At 40.9% G+C, this 19,598-nt stretch overlaps 1 protein-coding gene across 3 annotated transcripts in view; it reads right to left on the reverse strand.

Moving 5' to 3' along the window:
* The window catches only part of GNAL (G protein subunit alpha L), a 327,850-nt gene that overhangs the window by 24,715 nt on the left and 283,537 nt on the right, over window positions 1-19,598 (reverse strand). For all 3 annotated transcript variants that reach the window (XM_024212570.2, XM_024212571.2, XM_024212572.2), the window contains one exon: window positions 3,593-3,647. In XM_024212570.2, the coding sequence (XP_024068338.1) occupies window positions 3,593-3,647 (55 nt within the window). The remainder of the gene's footprint in view (window positions 1-3,592; window positions 3,648-19,598) is intronic.

The raw sequence follows: 19,598 nt of genomic DNA on the forward strand, positions 1-19,598 counted from the left end.
CAGCTTTAGTAACCTGTTTGCATATTCCATTTCTATTTTGTATTCATTCTGCTGTATGATTTTTGCCTTGTGAATATTGTTTACAAATACTATAGTTATAATTAAGGCTATGTTTATGTCACAGAGGTCATGGAAGTCACAGAATCCAGGATTTCCAGAGACCTCGGTGACATTCTCTGCTTCAGCTCCAGGGGCTGCAGGACTCTGGAGCTAGCAGCCAGCGGGGCCCTGGCAATAGGCGACAGCAGCGACAGTCAGCCCCCCTGCAAGGTTCCAGTGACAGGTAACAGACTCCTGAGGGGCCCTCCTCAGAGTTTCAGCAACGGGCAACAACCTTGTGCAGAGGGGAGGGGGGCGCCTCGGGTGAGCAGCTGGGGGTGTCCCGTTTTCTTTTTAGGAAATATGGTTACCCTGCAGCTTCCAGTTGCTGTGGGCAGAGGGGGAACCCCACAGCTCCCAGCCACCATAGTGGCAGGGGAAACCACGGAGCTGCAGCGGCAAAAGTCACAGACAGGTCACAGCTTCCATGAATTTTTATTTATTGCCCGTGATCTGTCCGTGATTGTTACTAAAAATAACCATGACAAAATCTTAGCCTTAGTTATAATTTCTTTGCACTGCCGCATATCTCTTGGAGCATCTGGATAGTCTTGTGGTTAAGGCCCTCAACCACAGGAGACCTGGATTCCATTCCTTGCTCTGCCATAGACTTCCTGTATGACCTTTGGTAAGTCCATTAATCTCTCTGTGCCTCAGTTACCCAACTGTGAAATGAGATAATACTTTCTATCTCCCACCCCATATATGCCTATTTACACTGCGAGCTTTCCAAAGCAGGACACTCTTTTACTATGTGTATGTAAGGCCTATCTCAAATCAGTTGGGACCTGTAGGTGCTACCATAATACAAGTAATGAAAAAATACAAATACTTTAGCGTACATCACTGGAGGGCTGAATGGACATAGCATCAAGGCATCTGGGAAAGGAGTATGTGACTGACAGGCAAATTTTTGGTACCCATGCCGGAAGGCCTCTGGGTGACATAACAAAATATAATGAAACAATTTAAAAAAATGAGCGGCCTGCCTAATGTTATTTTCAGTAGCTATAGAGAAGGAAGGTCACTCTGAAGACTGATCCTGAAATATAAAGTTTAAAAATTTAAATGCACATACACGTTATTTAACCCCAAGTGTCCAGTCCCAATTGAATAAGCAACAAATTTGTTCTAGTTTCACAGTGGTATAAATGATATAATAAATCCATATGATGCACCTGTGTCCCAACATGAAACTACAGGCCAACTTATAGTCCCACAAACAAAGCTTAGATAAAAGGCATGGCCTATGGGAAATAGGTGTTGGTTGGAGGCAAAGGGGAAGAAAAATAGAAATCCTTCCTGTAAGGCGTTGGACTCACCCCTGCGGCGCCTCCTGCTGGTCGTCCATGGGAATTAGCTTGTCCCAGCTCCGAAGCGCCCTCTGCAGGCCGGTGATCCGCCTGCCACTTGGCCCCCGTGTCCCTCCCAGGACCCGGTGCCCTTTTATCTGGGGTGCTGCCCCCTGGCAGTAACCCCTTTCTCTTTGGGTCTCCCCTCCCCGGGGAACCCCCACCCACTATCCCCACCTCACCTCAGAATAAGGCCACTGCCAAACGCCAACTAGCACCCACTCCCTGGGGCAGACTGCAGTATAAGCCACTCATCATCGGCAAGGAGGGTTTGGACCTGCTGCCTTTGCCTATCCCTGGGCTGCCCTCTGCAACCCCCAGTATCTATTTGCCTTTTGCTAGGCCGCAGCCTGGGGCTTTCCAGGCTGGAGCTCCCCAGCTCCTCTGCCTTTCCCCAGCCCTGCTCCACTCAGGTACCCTATCTCTAGCTCCCTGCAGCCAGGCCCATCTCCCTCTACAAACAGAGAGAGACTCTGAGCTCCTGGCTCCCAGCCTCTTATATAGGGCCAGCTGAGGCCTGATTGGGGCGTGGCCCACCTGTGGCTACTTCCCCACTCAGCCTAGCAGCTTTTTCCCTTCCAACCGCCCTCCCTCAGGGCTGCCTTTAAACCCCTCAGGGCAGGAGAGGGTAACCACCCCGCTACACTTCCCCTTCTAGCATATTTATGGCCTAGTGCAGGGGTCTCAAACTCAATTTACCTTAGGGCCAGTGCCAGTCCTCAAATCCTCCCAGCGGGCCAATGTCACTCATGCCGCCCAGAACCCACTCCCCAAAAATTTTGCCCCCCAAAAACTCCACCCCTACCTGCCTAAGGCTCTGGGACGGAATTTGGGTGGAGGAGGAGGTCTGGGGTAGGGGATTGGGGTGCAGGCTCTGGGAGGAAGTTTGGGTGCAGAAGGGGTGAAAGGTTGGGCACTGGGAGGGGTCTGGGTGCAGGCTCTGGGATGGAGTTTGGGGGCTGGGGTGTGTGTGGGGACTGGATGCAGGCTCTGGGAGGGAGTGGGGATGGGGCGCAGACTCTGGGAGGGAGTTTGGGGGCTGGGTGTGTGTGGGGATGGGGCGCAGGCTCTGGGAGGGAGTTTGGGGGCGGGAGGGGGTATGTGGGAAGGGGGTGCAGGCTCTGGGAGGGAGTTTGGGGGCTGGAGTGTGTGGGGAGGGGGTGCAGGCTCTGGGTGGGGGTTGGTGGTGCGGCACTTACCTGGGGCTCCAAGGTGGGATGGGCCGGGGGGCCTCTGCAAGCTTCTGCCCCCAGGCACCGCTCCCGCAGCGTCCCATTGTCCGCAGGGGCGCTCGGGGTGGGGGCAGCGCACGGAAGCACAGCCCTGCCCCTGGGCTGCAGGGAGGGGCCGGCAGTCACTGGAGTGAGCAGGCAGACGTCGCTCAGCTCCACTGTGCTGCCGGGGCCCCTGGAGGGGGGGAGTGCCCAAGTGCGACAGGTGGTGCCAACGGAGCGATCTGGCCCCAAAACTGCTGGAGCCCTGCGGACCACATTGGGGAGGATCGTGGGCCATCTGGGAGCTTGAGACCCCTGGCCTAGTGGATCTGCAGTGCAAACTCATTAGATATGCTTCCACCAGAGTTGCTTCCTCCTACACTCTAGTGTAGGTAGCTATCACAGAGCTCTGGTTCTGCCACATGCAGAAGGCAGAGTCCCCAGTGCACCACCTCTCTGCTGTTTGCCACCACTGCCGCACAGTAGAAATTAAACATTTCTTTTACATATGGAGGCCTGCCCAGGAAAGCTTGGATTTCTCAGTTAGTGTCGAATGCTGTGGTTTGGGGGAGACAGAATGGGGATGTAGGGAGGAAGAACAGATGGATCATAGGAGTCAACAACAGCACTGATTGTATTAATCTAGCTGGTTCCACTAAAGGGACTCTTAACATATTTTGAACTGGAATATTTCACTATCTCCTTAGAGTGCTGGCTGAAGTACTGCACTGGATTCAAGAATTATGTGTTTTGCCATATTTCTATGAAACATCAAAATCAGCTGAGATTAAAGTAATGTTTACATAAAGAATTCATGTAAACGTGTTTCTAGTTTCTCCCCCCAAAGGAAATTATATTACATCAGAAATTACTAACTTTCAAAAATAGGTACCCTAGTTCACACACTACCTCTTCAGTTTTACTTACCTGGTCTGTGGGTGTATAGTCAACCATACTGACGCTGTCAATTCTTTCCAGAAAGCTAGAATAAAAAACACACACACATTTAGAAAATCGTGAACTCTACAATCTCCATTACCTTTTCAATTTTAGATTCTAACACTTATAAAAAGATGGGTTCAAGGTTAACGCCTAAGTCTAACAATTTACTTTGATCAAGTATTTTCTGTCCGCAACACACCATTTACCCAGTCCGTGTTGCAATATTATGCTTTATACTTACCATCAGGCAATACCCACAAACAAGCCAAATGGGATCAAAGTAAATATGAATTTTGTAAAACTGCACTAAATAAAATGTTGTTTTAAATCCACACTTCCTCATATGAGATAATGCATCTATGCAACAAGAACATTGTCAAGTTGTTCAAACCTAAAATTTAGGATTTGGTTAAAAAAAAAGAGGAGTTTGTTTTGTTTTATAAACAAAACCTATTTAAAAAATATTATTAATTTTTAATAATCTACTGTAAGGGGTTAGTATAACATAATTAAGGAAATTAAAAAAAAATTCAATGTGCCCAGGATTAATTAAAATGTGGGTCTCTTCCCCAGGTTTTTTGGAATTTTTTGTTTGTTTTCTTGTTTGAGCCCAGATGGCTCGTTTTCAGGGATTGCCTGAATGACTTAGAATCTGTCTTGAATTTCTGGATTGTTTTTGGTGCACATCCTCTGTCAGTGAATCCAACTCATGGTATAAAGTTATCGTTATCAAGATTTCTCCCTAAATTAGCAAGTTTCTCCCCCATTTTTCTAATTTTTACGGGTATGCATGTGGAATTTATTTAATTACAGTGGGGAATATGAAAACATGTTGAACTCCTGACTTTCAGAGTGACTCAAACAGACGGCTTCACACACACTGTCTGGTTGCAAAAATACCCCTCCAAACCCTATTTGTACAGTACTTTGCCATGAAGACAAATTTAAAGAGAATGAAAGACAGTGTGTGTGTGTGTGTGTGTATATATACACATATATAAATATATAAATAAAATACAGTAATTTTTTTTGTTTTCCACTGCCATAACTGCAGATAACTGAGATACAATAATTAGAGAACTCCATGATCATGAGGTTATTTTTAAATGATTTGTACATTAAAAATATTACAAATAACAGCAGTATAGTTTATGCTTTAGTGAAACTAGCTACACGTGATCTGTACTGAAAAAAATACAGCACTGTCTGGTGATCATCATCATCTTACTTTATCAAGCAACAATCATATAATTAGTATCTAATAAGTCTATATTTGTTACTACTAGAGTTTGGCATAATCTCAGTGTCTTCACAGTACATTAACCTTTTAGCATAGTACTAGCAAATTTCCCATGGTTTATGTTTTTTATAACTGAACATTTGTACGTTTTTCTCAAATGTAAAAAAAAACAAATCCCAAAACAAACACCCAATATTATTTTTTGCAGAGAGAAAAATAATTCTTGAATAACCTGCATATAAATTACCTACTTGGTTAATTACCACAATATTAGATTATAGCTTTGACAACCAAATAAATGCACTGCTTGTACAAGTAATGGATTTCAGAAATGAGGAGATATGGAGCTGACATCATCTTACTAAACACACAGGCTCCTCTTCCATTACAACATTAAATACATTAACTTGAACTCTTTTTCTAAAATTGCTTTCCATAGAACATTAATTTCTATGTGCCCCCAAGTACTTCTATTAATTGCCTCTTGTTGGAATTTACATTTTGCAGGTGTACATCATAGAATACTAAAGATACAAGATGCAAAATTTAGATTTGATATGCTTAAAATGTGAGAATTCATTCCACCCTTATTAATCCTTATATCAGCGACATCTGAATAATGAAAATGCAATAGAAAACCAGTAAAAGTTGATGATATAATCATTTTTTCTCTTTGTACAGGTACACGTACACAACCTACATAATATGTAAAGCTAAGTAAACAGAATTAATTTCTACTGTATTTTTGTATCTACAGTATTGACAAATCCTCTATTTGTGCATATTCTTGACAAACATTCATTCAATATTTTTGTCAAGCCTGCAGTAAGTGTTTTACATAAATTTGCATTGAAATGAAACATGTAGGCTTTCATGTGTGTAATGAAACTATAAAACATTGTACACAGTCCAATTAGATTTATAAATTCACAAACCCATTTTTTATTTATGAATAATTTTAATCTATAATTGGCATAATACAGTATTTAGTTTCTTCTGTACACTAGTACTTTGTAACACCATTTTTTACATATCCTGACATGGAAGAATCTGCAATTTAAGTGTGGGGGCAAGATTGATGAAAAGGTCATCAAGCCTCTGTAAGTAAACTGGGTTAGTTCATTGTTGACTTAAAGCATGTTAAAATGGACTGGAGAAATAAAAAAATAATCACCTGACATTATTCTTTCTATTAATATGTCTATCTGTAGTTTTATAAATATCCTTAGCAAGTTTCCTAGGAAACTCAGCTGACAGTTTGACAAGCAATCTCTAAATTTTATATCATGCAAGCTGTGAATACAAAAGTGCCAGGTTTCAGTACTGCATAGATAGGAACTATCAATAGGTATTATTCCTTCTAAAAAAGCATGGCAATTTGAGCAACTGTAGTGGCCAGGCAAATATTTTTTGAAAAAAGGATTAATAAATACTTAGGTAACAGTAGGTAGTCATACATCAAAAACCCTTTCTAACCAGGTGAATTATCAAGGGGAAACATTTAGCTAATTATTCTATATGGATAATCCTAAAATAAACACAATAAAAGGAAATTCTTAGTCATAAGAATAAAATAAAAAATGAAAACCATACTATGTTTGTGCAAGTTTATTTTGAGACTTATTAGAATTGAAAGACTAAACTGCAAAGAGATGCAATAAACTGCATTTACTGTGTACCTCTGACTGATTCACTTGCACTCTACCCACTAATACATCTTCCAGGGTCTTGTCCTAACTTTCCAAACCCCTAGTTTCAAACAGCTGCAATTTAGAACAGGAAATCAACACCGAACCAAACGTTTTCTTCATTCCTCAAAATTATAATACTCTGAAGCCCAGGAAGAGCAGTATTTAATTCTGCACCCGTGACAAGTTTTAAGTCTGTTTTCCTGAGATCCTACAAAACTAGAAATGGGAATTTCATACCACTGAAAAAGAGCATTTCCTCAGATATTCTTTAGTGATAGCTACTGAAAGGGAGAACTAATAATTCCAATTGCCTCTATTTATTGAAGTCTACAGAGTTAAAGGAGGATCACAAATCTGTCATCAGTCCAAGTAAGGCAGCTGGAGAGCAGTAACTGTTTATACTTTTGATAGGTCACTGAAGGCTTTGGAGACTCTTTGTTAAGAGAGAGAGGAGGATCATCTAACTGCAAGACTCACATTCAGCCCTCTTACAGAGGGCAATTAATCCTGTGTACATGGCACAGGCAGACATTTTATGATCAGATTACCTATCTCAATTACCTATAGAACTGAAACTAAGTTCTCTTGGGTAGCTGCTATGAGAGAAGATTCTGGTGATGGTAAAACTTTATTATAAAATGTCTGCTTGATCAGAGTGTGGCTGTCCGTGCCCTTTACACCTGCTACTCTCTTAGGCCTGGTCTACACTAACCCCCCCACTTCGGACTAAGGTACGCAAATTCAGCTACGTTAATAACGTAGCTGAATTCGAAGTACCTTAGTCCGAACTTACCGCGGTCCAGACGCAGCAGGAAGGCTCCCCCGTCGATGCTGTGTACTCCGCTCGCCGAGCTGGAGTACCAGCGTCCACGGCGAGCACTTCCGGGATCAATCCGGGGCACTTCCGGGATCGATTTATCGCGTCTTAACCAGACGCGATAAATCGAACTCAGAAAACCGATTGCTTACATCCGGACCCGGATGTAAGTGAAGACGTACCCTTAAAGACACAAGACTAGAGTGTGTTGGTTTGGGGAATGCCCTAGTTTCCTTAATCCCACAAGTTCCCACTGATGGGCTTCAAGCAAACTTGCACTGCGCTCCACTCTGTTTCCCAATAATCAAAGTGGAGTTTGGTAACATATTCTATTGGTGATGTACTAATCATTACAAAAATCCACTTTATAGATGATTTGCTGATGGGTTTCCATGAACAGAGATGGCGTAATATTTAAACAGATAAACACAAAACAAACAAACAAATCTTAAGTGTTGCTAATATATAGTTTAAAAAATTTCCTTGTGCTCTTGGAGCATTCTAGTCCATCCTCAATAGGGTTTTGCAGCGGTTTCCCATGCAGGAAAGGGGATCAATAAAACAATGAACAGACTTTTCAAATTGGGCAGAGGCAGTAAAACAGCATCTGTTTTTAATCCATTCCGGAGCCTGCAGCACTTACTGTAGCTAAAAAAGAATATAGTTTTACAGTTCCAACTGTTTAAGCAACCACAGAAGAAAATAACTCATAGAGACAGAGATAATGTTACTAAATTTCGCATTTATTTATACAATATTTAAAACATAGTTATTGATAATTACACATTCATGTTTCTACTATATTGTCTAAGAGTTCTATTGGGAATAAACACATTTCTAGTATTTCATTTTTGTACTCTAGAAGTATAAAATATCTATTTCAATACACACACATGAGAGACTGAGAAGGTGGTTGCAAGTGAGCACAATACCTTAGCAAAGGGAGAGAAAATCTGGACTTTTAAAAAGGCAAATGTCTTTTGGAAAGCTTTGAATGTATACAATGAATTTTAAGAGCAGATGAGACAGCCTGTAGAGGGCAGCATTTACTAAACCACACACTCTTCTGTACCTGGGCAGACCCCCACTACAGGAGTTTCATACTGCAACCTCTTCACTGACAGAATATACATACATTTTAGTTTAACAGCATGAGCTTCCACAGAAAAAAAGTGCAAAATGTATTGTAAATGAAACCAGATTTTAATACAGAATGCTTGGGTTTAATTTAATAGCCCTTATCAGAAGTGCACAATTTAAAATGGTCTATTATTCTCCCATTGATATGCAGGTGTAATAGACTCATTCTCTCACTGTGGTAACTAGCAAATGGACATAGCCTATAGGAAAACAGTGGGATTTGTCCAGAGGGACAGGCAATTCTCTAATCTCATTCATTAACCCTTTTACTTCAGAGCATCTTGCCAGCTCTCCTCTTTGGGGAATACTTTATTGAAGAGTCTTACATGACTGGAAGATAGCAAGGGTAAGACTCCTCCCTATCTTCAATAAGAAGGCGTTACAGGGCTCTGGAATTACTGTTGAGAAGGCTCTGACCTTCCCGATTTTGTATTTGTGCTTTGTTATTTATAGTGCACTGGACAGTTGTAGCTGCCACAGTGGTCCGGTCTTATCCGATTGTAAGGCTTTATAGATCTGCAACAGAACCTTGAATTGGACCTGGTAGTGAACAGCAACACAGAATCGAGTTTAAGAACAGCGGTGTAGGTTGCAGATAGGTTCTCTTTATTCCATCCCACTTAGGCATTGGGCTACTGAGCTATGTACCTACTTGTAGTTTCTTCATGAACTTTTTGTCTCACCTCAGAGAGAGTGAGTTACAATAGTACAGCCTGAAGGTGATAAAGTATATAGATTTCTGCTACCAAATCATCAACCATAAGGGATGCATGGGGAGTTATGCATCAATGTGCATAGGTGCTGGAACTAGGGGTGCTAGAGGTGCTGCCGCACCCCCTGGCTTGAAGTGGTTTCCATCATATACAGGGGTTTGCAGTTTGGTTCAATGGCTCTGAGCACCCCCACTATATAGATTGTTCCAGCACCACTGTCAATGTGCATCAAGGGAAGAACAGATTTCTTAAACTCCTCACAAAGAAATCCCTTGAATCCCTTGATGATGAAACCTCTCTCGGCTCTGGTAGCTATAGCATTGCACAGTCCTAACTAGCACATGAGAATGCGTAGTCTCTGTCATCTTATAAATTGGTTATATCTACCATCAATCCCCACCTCCTGAAGCAAGTAGGGCTGAATTAAAAGTTAAACCAATCTCATAATGCTTTTTCACCATTAATGAACTAAACCTCGCACTATTCCTGTGAGGTATAGACATATTATTTAACACCTCTTTATAGAGAAGAAAGCAGATTCAGAGAGGTTAAAAGCAGTGGCATATTATTATTGAATGGGGCCCATATGTAACCTAATCCAAGGGCCCCACCCCACAACAAATCAAAGGGCAGATGGTATTTAGAAATAGGCTTGATGAAGATAAAGAAAAATACCTAAAACATGGGTAACTCCTATTACACAGAGTTTTGTTTTTTGTTATAAACATCACTAGGCATTCAGTTTAACCCCTCTTATTACTTGCCAAATTGCCTTTTCCCAGCAACGTACTCTAAGCCATCTATGCAAAAAGGCCTCACAGCTTTTGGCCAAACCATTAACCTAAGCAAATACATTAAGGCAATACATTCAAGCACAATCAATGCTTTAGATATGTTTTTAGTAACTTTGTTCCATTTAATAACAATGGTTTGGGTTTTTTTAAATTGAAAGAACACACACACACAAAGATCAAACAGTATAACTTCTCCATCCACTTGCCCTCTCTTGACTCCCTAAATCTGTTATGCAGCATTTCCTGTTGATGGCAGTGTGAATTTTGGGAAAAGCCTCGTTTCCTCCTAATTTAGCTAACTAGCCACTTTTTAGCCCAACAGATGTTTTTGCTTTGTGAACCAATGAGAGGTCTTTGGGGATCATCATTAACCCTCTTAACATAAACACTGCCTAAGATTGAAACCTGGAAAATTGCCATTTACACAGGGATTAACAGGCTCTGGCAGAATTGAGACTCAGATCTGTATCCCATTCCTCTACAGTACAGAACCACACTGAAAACCTTATTCATCTACTATCCTAACATGCATGATCCCAGAGAACAGGGAGGGAAAAGGGTGAAGAGCAAAAGGAGAAAGGAGAGAGAAAGATAATTTCTGCTAAACCAGGTGGTAACACAAATTCATTCCTAAAGGTCAAAATGATGGAGCTTTTCAAAACAGAAACTAAGATAGAAACTGAACTATTACCTGATGTTGCTTAGACTTGGGCATACAGTACCCGATTCTCATTACAATGACACCAGTGTAATTCTACTGATTTCAGTGGGGTTACTTCTGATTTATACTAGCAGAGAGGAGATTCAGGCCCATAATCTTTATACATATACTGGTATATCCGTATGACATACACACAGAGATCTGATAACTATCATAACTATCCCTTGTGAAATACAAAGGCTACATACAGAACATTCTGAAATAATAATAGCCACTTTCAGTAGAGGGCCAAAAGATAATAAATCAAAACAGTAAGATCATGTTACATATCTAGAGTGCTTTGCAAACTTAAACTGATACATGATATACAGAGATCACTTCATCCACACTGTTGGAATGAAACAACTGTTTAACACCATACAGCAACACTGCCCAACAGCTTAGGTCAGGAAGTGAAGAATACCATAAGTGTACAGGGATTTAGATAGGCAGAATGTAATTACTCAATTAAAATTTGGCTGCAGTGTCTTTCATATGTCTGAACAAATAATCAAGACCTTGGTTCTATGTCCCACCCCTGCAGTTTGCTTCTTCCAAAAAGAACTTTGACACTTACGTTCTTGGAAGCCAAACTAAGGACAAAAGTCTTATTAACATTTGGCATTGTCAGATGCATCTGATTTATAAGCATCAATTACATAGCAGAAACACTCTTCAGCCCACTCTTGTTTGGGAATGCAAAAAGTTGCTGGAAGGAGGTGAAAAGTAAGGAAAACTTCTCTCTGCAGGATGTTACAAGTGCAGCTTACACTTTTCTTTTGAAAGCTTATCTTGGTACCTATGTATGAGATAAGCAAACTGAAAACTTTTACTATCCTGCCAGATAATTTTAAGGCAGGAGTTTTGCCCATATGGGAAAGGTAAAAAGATGATTTTAATTTCCGGGAGAGTGGGAAGAGAGAAAGTGTGAAATTAATTCTCCCAGTGTGTAAGAAGAAATAGGAAACTTGCATGGCAGACTTAAACAGGCCATCTGAGAGGTGGCAGCGAACAAAAATTCTATTCTCTGAGCTGCAACAGTGGCCATTTCCCTTCTGCACTGTGTAAGCATGGATCAGTGGCCCTTTCCTTGGCCCACATCCAATGCTCTGCTCCCATAGTCTGTCTATTTTTATTCTCAGTTGTTTTGTACAGAGGGCTCTCTGTGTACACTCCACGAGCAACCCTTTCCCATACAGGGATACCATATGGTTCAGCAACAAGGAGAACTTCTCCTGGGGATGTGGGTGAAGTCCACCCAAAAGGAGAATGCTCCTTTGGGTTCTCTAAAGACACTGAAACCACTCACTGGTACTCATTTACAAAGGTGAGAAAAGATCCCCCCAAAGCTGATCAAAGGCTCAGAACTTAAAGTAAGGGGAAATGTCTGGAACTGACTTCCTTCATCCCAAAGTATTCTAAAGCATTTCACCAGACTACACAAAGGAATCACTTCACCCACCACTGAAGTACAGCCATCCCTCTTTGGGGAAGTAAAGGAGGAGCACAGCAACCCTGCTCAACAGTTTATAATGTTGACCAGAATTTAACTGGACACCTCCTCTCCTATTCCAGATCGCACAGACCATCTCCCTCCCATCCCCAATCACAACATCCCTTCGCAACTATAGCAATTACTTACCTGAAAAAGTAATATGAGGAAAATATTTCAAGCATTCTCAGCTGTCGTTTAAGGTAGTTTAGCAGCTGGAAACAAGGACAATGGCCAGCACCATGAGTCACCGTGTATCTAACAGTGGAGATGCAAATATTAGGAGTGACCACTAAGTGCCACAAAATGGTCTTTACATTTCCAAATAAAGATGTTGAAAAATACTCATTGTTAAGTAATCGTTTAATCTTGCCCATTTTAGAACAGGATATATTTAACCACTGCATGTATTTAAGCAGTCAGTCATGACATGCACAGCATTGCTGAGCGATTATTCCATGCCTTAGGTAGTTAGTGTAAGGCAAGAAACCTGGCAACCAAGTAACTTCCATTACCTGAGAAACACAAAGGCTGCAGTTTTGTGCCTGCTGTAAGCAGAATACAGTGACCATGCCCAATTTGCTCTTTACGGTTCTAATTCTTGTTAAAATAACTAAAACCACAGTAGGACTATAAAATCTAATGCTCACTACTAGCATCACAATCGTACCCCACATGCTTCTTATCCTGGGCTGTGATACCAGTAATAATAACTGGTACTAGGCTGGTAGAGGAACACACAGGGCAGGTCTGCCCTATCGCTTAAGGTCGATCGAACTTACGTCACTCAGGGGTGTGAAAAAGACATCCCCCTGAGCAATGCAACCTACAACAACCTAAGCGCTGTCCACACTGGCGCTATGTCGGCGGGAGATGTTCTCTGCCTCTCTCGGAAGTGGAGTAATTATGCCAATGGGAGAGCACTCTCCCATTCGCACTTCTTCACCAGATGCGCTACAGCGGTGCAACTGTGCAGATGTAGTGCTTCTAGTGTAGACCTGCCCTCGATGAATGTTCCTCATCCCCCCTCACCACTCCCTTTCTGCCCCCTTCTCACTGACACCTCTGGAGGGTAAGTTAGCAATATCCCCCATGGCATCGGTTATTAAAACAGCAATATAATTATGTTAGGTGGTGAGTAATTATGTAACAGTTTGATTCCCACCTGCTTTCCTTTTTAAAAAAAATTGACATTTTGTTTTTATTAGCTTTTAAAATCAATCACTTTCCCCCATCCCTAGTTAGCAGCTACTATTTTGCAGGCCAAAGCCACTAGTTTAGGGAAAGTTAGAGGAATGTCAGCTAGTTTACACATTAATGTGCACACCTAGTCTGGGATGACGGGTACCCCTCAGCTGGGAACAGGGTGTCCCCCATCCTGCAGGAGTAATGCTGCCAGTCCCATTGAGGCTTGTGGTAACTGTCTGTCTATTGGAGCCAATACAGAGTGGCAGGGAAGCTGTGAAAGAGAGGGGCCAGGGCAACACGAAGCATCATGGCTCTGTGGCTGCAATGAGCTATTCATAAGTGAACCCCTGTGCCCATGTGGGGCTGCTTGTGCTCAACTCATTGCAGGATCGGGACCTACATTAGCAACTTTCAGTGCTGAGCAACTTGACAGGCTAAAGAACGTGTTTCATGGTGCTACCATGATAAAAGCTGCAGCTTTCAATATTACAAAGCACTACTGCAGTGCAGCAAAGCTCTTTGTGTTAGAATATTTTAGAAGCTGTTGCTCCGTTGGCAGGGGGATGTTGTGAGTTGCTTAGTTTCTACAAAATGTAACAAGCGCCATCACTACAAGGATGGAGTTTTGCTGAACTGATCTCTGATGCAAGGCTATTAAAGCTGTCTTCTAACTCCACTGAAGCCAATTATAAGTACTCTCTCTGAAACACTCATTCTGTACTGTACAACTTCTGGAGCTCCAGAAAACAGCTTCAGAGAAGAAATTTTAACTTTCTACTCTGACTTTCTTCTTAAAACGTTTTTATATCTACACCTTGTAGAAAAAAATTTAGATTTACATGAGACGTGTTGGGCAGTGCTGCATACAAATTTACAAGTACGGTATAAATGTCAAAAATCCAAAGCTGCTTGCCAGCACATTTAAATATTGAGACCATTTTTTTTTAAAGAGAAGGACAAGATTTTAAAAACCCTACATCCACATAATTGTCCATGTCACTCGAATCTTGACAACTACGACAGCAAAATCCCTAACAATCTGCTTTTGCAGGGGAAGTTTGTATTTCATGGCCCAGTTTCTATGGAATATTCTGAGAAGTAGTGTATCTGGTACCTACATGAAGAGTGAGACCTAGTCTATACTTAAAAGTTAGATCAGCATAGCTATGGTGCTCAGCGGTGTAAATTTTTCACACTCCTGCGTGCCATAGCTATGCCAACCAAAACCCCATTGTAGATGCAGCTAGGTTGATGAAAGAATGCTGTCATTGACCTACCTATTGCTGCTGTTGACCTACCTACCAAAGCGTGGGGACTCTGGAGAGCCACAGCAATGGAAAAACCCCTTCCATCGCTGCAGGAAGTGCGGCCACGAGCACTAAATCTTCAAAAGGTGCTGTAGCTGTGCCACTGTAGCACTCATCGTGTAGACATGGCCCGAGAGTCACGGTTGTGACTCTCTCTAAGGACCTGATTTTGCTTTCATGGAAGTCAATGTGAGCCTGATTCTGTTTACATGAAGGTGTCTTGACACTGGTCTGGCAGATAAAAGAGCATTAAAGTGGGTGCAAATTTAATTTATACCCCTTTAAAGCACCTTTATAATGCCAGAGTGGTGTAAAGGGGCCTTAGTGCAAATGAGAATCAGACCCTGAGACTTTTTCATTAATTTAAATGATAGTGGGATCAGGCCCTAATAGCCTAATTCTGCAATGTAGTGAGCACCCCAATCCCACTTAGATGAGGGCATTCAACAACTTGCAAGAGGTGCTTAGCATTTGGCACTATCAAGCCTTAAACTGGTAAAGAGAACATCATTTGGAGCCTGAACTTCCATCTTATGTGTAGAAATGTCATATGGAATTATTGTACCAGTGACCTTCCTCAAGAAGGAATCATTAACCCACAAATCTATTAGTATAGTGTCCAAGTTAACAAAACTATAATTTGGTTTCAATAATGCAGTGCATTATAGTTCAGTGCAAACTGAGCAGTGGACTAGTTAGCAACTACATAGTTGAATAATTAGAAACATTAAAAAAATTAACCAAGAGTGATTTTTCACTAATAGCTAGAGGTTAATTTTCTAGTTTTGGTTTTCTGCTTTCAAACAAATGAGACTTTTGAAACCAAACATTGTCTCACCAAAATCTGCCAGTGTCTATTTTAGTCTAAATAAGCAGACAGCATTTCCTACTATCACTGTTTAATCCTGTAATCCCTTTAGATTGTTAGTAATAATCTTAAATGGATTACAAATAATCCCATTCAAACACCATCCTGGGAGTATCTGCTCAATGAATGTACATCTTGTGTTAGGGTTTCACACATCAGGCTACAGAGCATCCGAAGATCATACTTTATTTTAAAAAAATAATAATTTTGCTTTGCAAAAGTGCACACTTGACAAAAGCTTAAAATTAATCTGGAAGAGTACATTTTAAATCATGTGCTCACATGGTAATTGTGATGACTTGTTGGCAACAGAGACCATTCTTTAATTAGGAAAGGGTAACTATTTTGATCAATATTTTCCACATTTTACAATATGTTCTGTTCCACAAGGCCTCAGTGTAATTATTTTTGTATTATTTGAATACAGTCATATTCAAAACAAACAAACAAAACAAACTATTTAAAACAATTGTGTTTTAAAATTTATTTCAGTATTTATTTTATTATTTATTATGAATGTAACCAGTACAAATCCTGGGGGGGGGAAATAGCTTCTGGACCAGCAGATACAAAGGAGGGTAGGAGGTGAATATGATATGTAAGAAATAAATATATTTTCTCAATAAATTCAACTGCAGAAGTGCAGGAAAAGCAGCAGTGTATGTGAGTAAGGAAGAGAACCACTGAAGCAGCAGTTTTCTGTTCTTTGGAGGTGGCTAGCAAAAAAGGGAAATAATTAATTAAATAATATCTACAACTGAATATTATTCAACAGAAATAATATGTACTAAATAATAAAATAAATATTGATATTTAAAAATCATGTTTTAATCTAATACAGGATTTGTGTCTTTCATCTGGACTGCCTTCATTACAAATATGACAGTACACTTGTGACACGCATTAGCACAATATATAATGCAGATAAAAAAAAAAAAGTACCAGAGGCCAGGAAAAAAGGGAAGTTCCCAACTGGTTTGGATGTATTCTTCTGTTTAATATCTTTTCTCTCTGAGAGTTGAGTATCAGGCCTGTGTCTCAATACAAGCACTGCAAATGCCCTCTGCCATCGCAGGACCTCAATACAGGTTGTGGAAGTTGCAAACACAGGCAACCGGTAGCAACTGGAAAGGAGTTATAGTTGGAATACATTCAAAGCAGTTTAAAGGACTTTTGATAAAGTATATTTTTTAAAATTGCTGTTGTGAGGCTGCGGTTCTTTAAAACTTGGAACATCATCATCATAATCCTCAATACTATTTATTTTGCTAGAAGAATGCTACAGATAAGAGATAATGATAAATAAATGCAGAAATAAATGTAGATTGCTTGTATAAAAAGCAATGAGATATTCCTCTTATGTGAGACTTCTGAACTTTCCTCAGATTCTTCTCTCTCGCCCACCCGCCCCCACACTCTATCCAGAAAGAACAGATTTAAAAAATTTATTAAAGTGAATGTTTAAAATTAAATATACACAAGTTAAAAGGGAAGGTACTGTACATCTGAGGTCAGGCTTGGGTTATGAGGGATTACAGGTGTCGGTTGCAAGTGTGAAGAGATACATACATATCACATAACCGGCATAGACCCAGATTGGGGTGCAAGAGTTTTTCAAGTGTCAGTGAATAAGTGGGCTCGGGTACGCCACCCATGGAATGTAAAAGGAGTCCAAGTTAGTATCGGTGTAGCGAATGAGTACATGGGTGGGGTGCGTCCCTTGGTTCGTCAGGGAAGGAACTGGGTTATTTCCCTGGTCGGTGGTCTCAATTACTCAGTGTGGTATTGGCGGTGTCCTGTGATGTGTTCTGTATAAATGTCTCTGGACCACCTGATGGTCTTGGACACCATGAGCTGTCTCATAGTACATGGCTAAAGAATCCCTCAGGGCTAAAGAATCTATGAGATACCCACTAAAACCATGATTCTATAAAGCCTTGCTCGTGAACTTAACTTTAAGCATGTAAGTAGCTACGCTGGACTCAGCAGGACTTCTGAACTCATTGGGACTACTCACATGTTTAACATTTAAGTACATGGCTAACTCATGGCTGAGATTGGGGCCTCAATGAATGTCTTTTATTGCAGAAAGCAACAGAGGGTCCTGTGGCACCTTTAAGACTAACAGAAGTATTGGGAGCATAAGCTTTCGTGGGTAAGAACCTCACTTCTTCAGATGCAAGTATTGCAGAAGATCTTGAATCTGCTATTTGCATGTTACAGCATAACTTCCAAAGGCTGAATAAAAAGTCTGGGACCATAGTGGGCCCAAGTCCAGCAACATGTGACACTATGCTGATCACTTCAGTTACAGAAGACCCGTTTTATTCTGAGACATGGCCATGCCAGTGTGATAATTATCTTGTTATTAAAGGTGACCTGTAAATAGATTTTTAAAAAAATCCAACTGCTTTGGATTTGGACACTCAGGTCCCCCTAGGAATTGGTGTAAGAGAGTATTCAGCATCCCTAAGAAGCGTCTGTAACTGCCATTGCAGTTTGCCAACCACCAGCCTATGTGACTCCCCAACATGCAGTGAGTCAAACTAAATATACTAAACACTCTATAAGTACATTAAACATGAATATTTAAAAACCACTCAAGAAAGTGGAACAAAACACAATTTGCCTCACACTCATAGGTCAGCTTCTGTTTCTATTGTTGTGGATATGACACACCAGGCACAGTGTGTTCTGGAGAGTCATGAGGGCACATTGTGCTTTGACAGCAAAACTCCAGGCTGCTCAAGGGAACTGAATTACACAGTTAGATAACCCTCAGCTGAGAATGCTCTGCCTCAAGTCCCAACAAATGTATATATATCTAGAGCAGGGGTAGGCAACCTATGGCATGCATGCTGAAGGTGGCACGCCATCTGATTTTCAGTGGCACTCACACTGCCCAGGTCCGGACCACCGGTCTGGGGGGCTCTGCATTTTAATTTAATTTTAAATGAAGCTTCTTAAGCATTTTAAAAACCTTATTTACTTTACATACAACAATAGTTTAGTTATATATTATAGACTTATAGAAAGAGACCTTCTAAAAACATTAAAATGCATTACTGGCACACAAAACCTTAAATCAGAGTGAATAAATGAAGACCCGGCACACCACTTCTGAAAGGTTGCCGACCCCTGATCTAGAGGATATCAGAATAAATGCATCAGTTGATCTCAGCTGCCACACTAGTGAGTAGGATAATAGCTTGTCTGTAAGGTAAACAGACCACAAATGGTATGATCTTTTATAAAGCAAGACCAACACACTGAATTACACCTAAACGCAGATGGAAAAACGAACATAATGCTCAAAGCACAAGTGCAAAACACTAATACCAACCGTGCTCCGCTGCCACACTAGTACTATCAGATAGATTCTGTTATGTATGTGGAATTTCTTATCAAATCTATTTCTTTCCTGGGGCTCTCCCCCTCCAATTTTCTTCCTTTAAGCAACTACCAAATCATAATAATTAGGCCTCTGATATATACTGTTTAATAACAATTCAAAACAATGAGTAAAGTCCATAGGAAATGAAGACGACTAAGGGAGCTCGTTCCTTTATAACTATTTATGACATACACAACACAACACACACACACTCCTAAGAGCTATATTTTGTATCTTTTAAAATTAGTTTTTAAATGCTATTGATGTAGTTTTTGAACTGGCAATTCCAAAGTTTATGCTCTCTCTCTGTGAATGGCAGGAGGAACTGCATTGCAGAAGGCAAAGATGTGTGTTGGAGGACCAGTGGGTTGATTATAGGGGCTTTTCATGTACAATGCTCCAGAAAACAAACTTTTACATATAGATAATACCACTAGAAGTTTGGTAATGAGTGGGTTAAATCAGTACAATTAACCAGTATGAAAAAATGGAACATTTCTCACCAGTAATTTCCTTTCTGCTAGCAGTTCTTCATGTCTGGGACCTGGGCGGCTCTCTTCACTCTCAGAGGGGTAGCCGTGTTAGTCTGAATCTGTAAAAAGCAACAGAGGGTCCTGTGGCACCTTTAAGACTAACAGAAGTATTGG

The sequence above is a fragment of the Terrapene carolina genome, unplaced genomic scaffold (genome assembly GCF_002925995.2).
Source record: "Terrapene carolina triunguis isolate 2854851 unplaced genomic scaffold, T_m_triunguis-2.0 Scaffold58, whole genome shotgun sequence".
NCBI lineage: Eukaryota > Metazoa > Chordata > Testudines > Emydidae > Terrapene > Terrapene triunguis.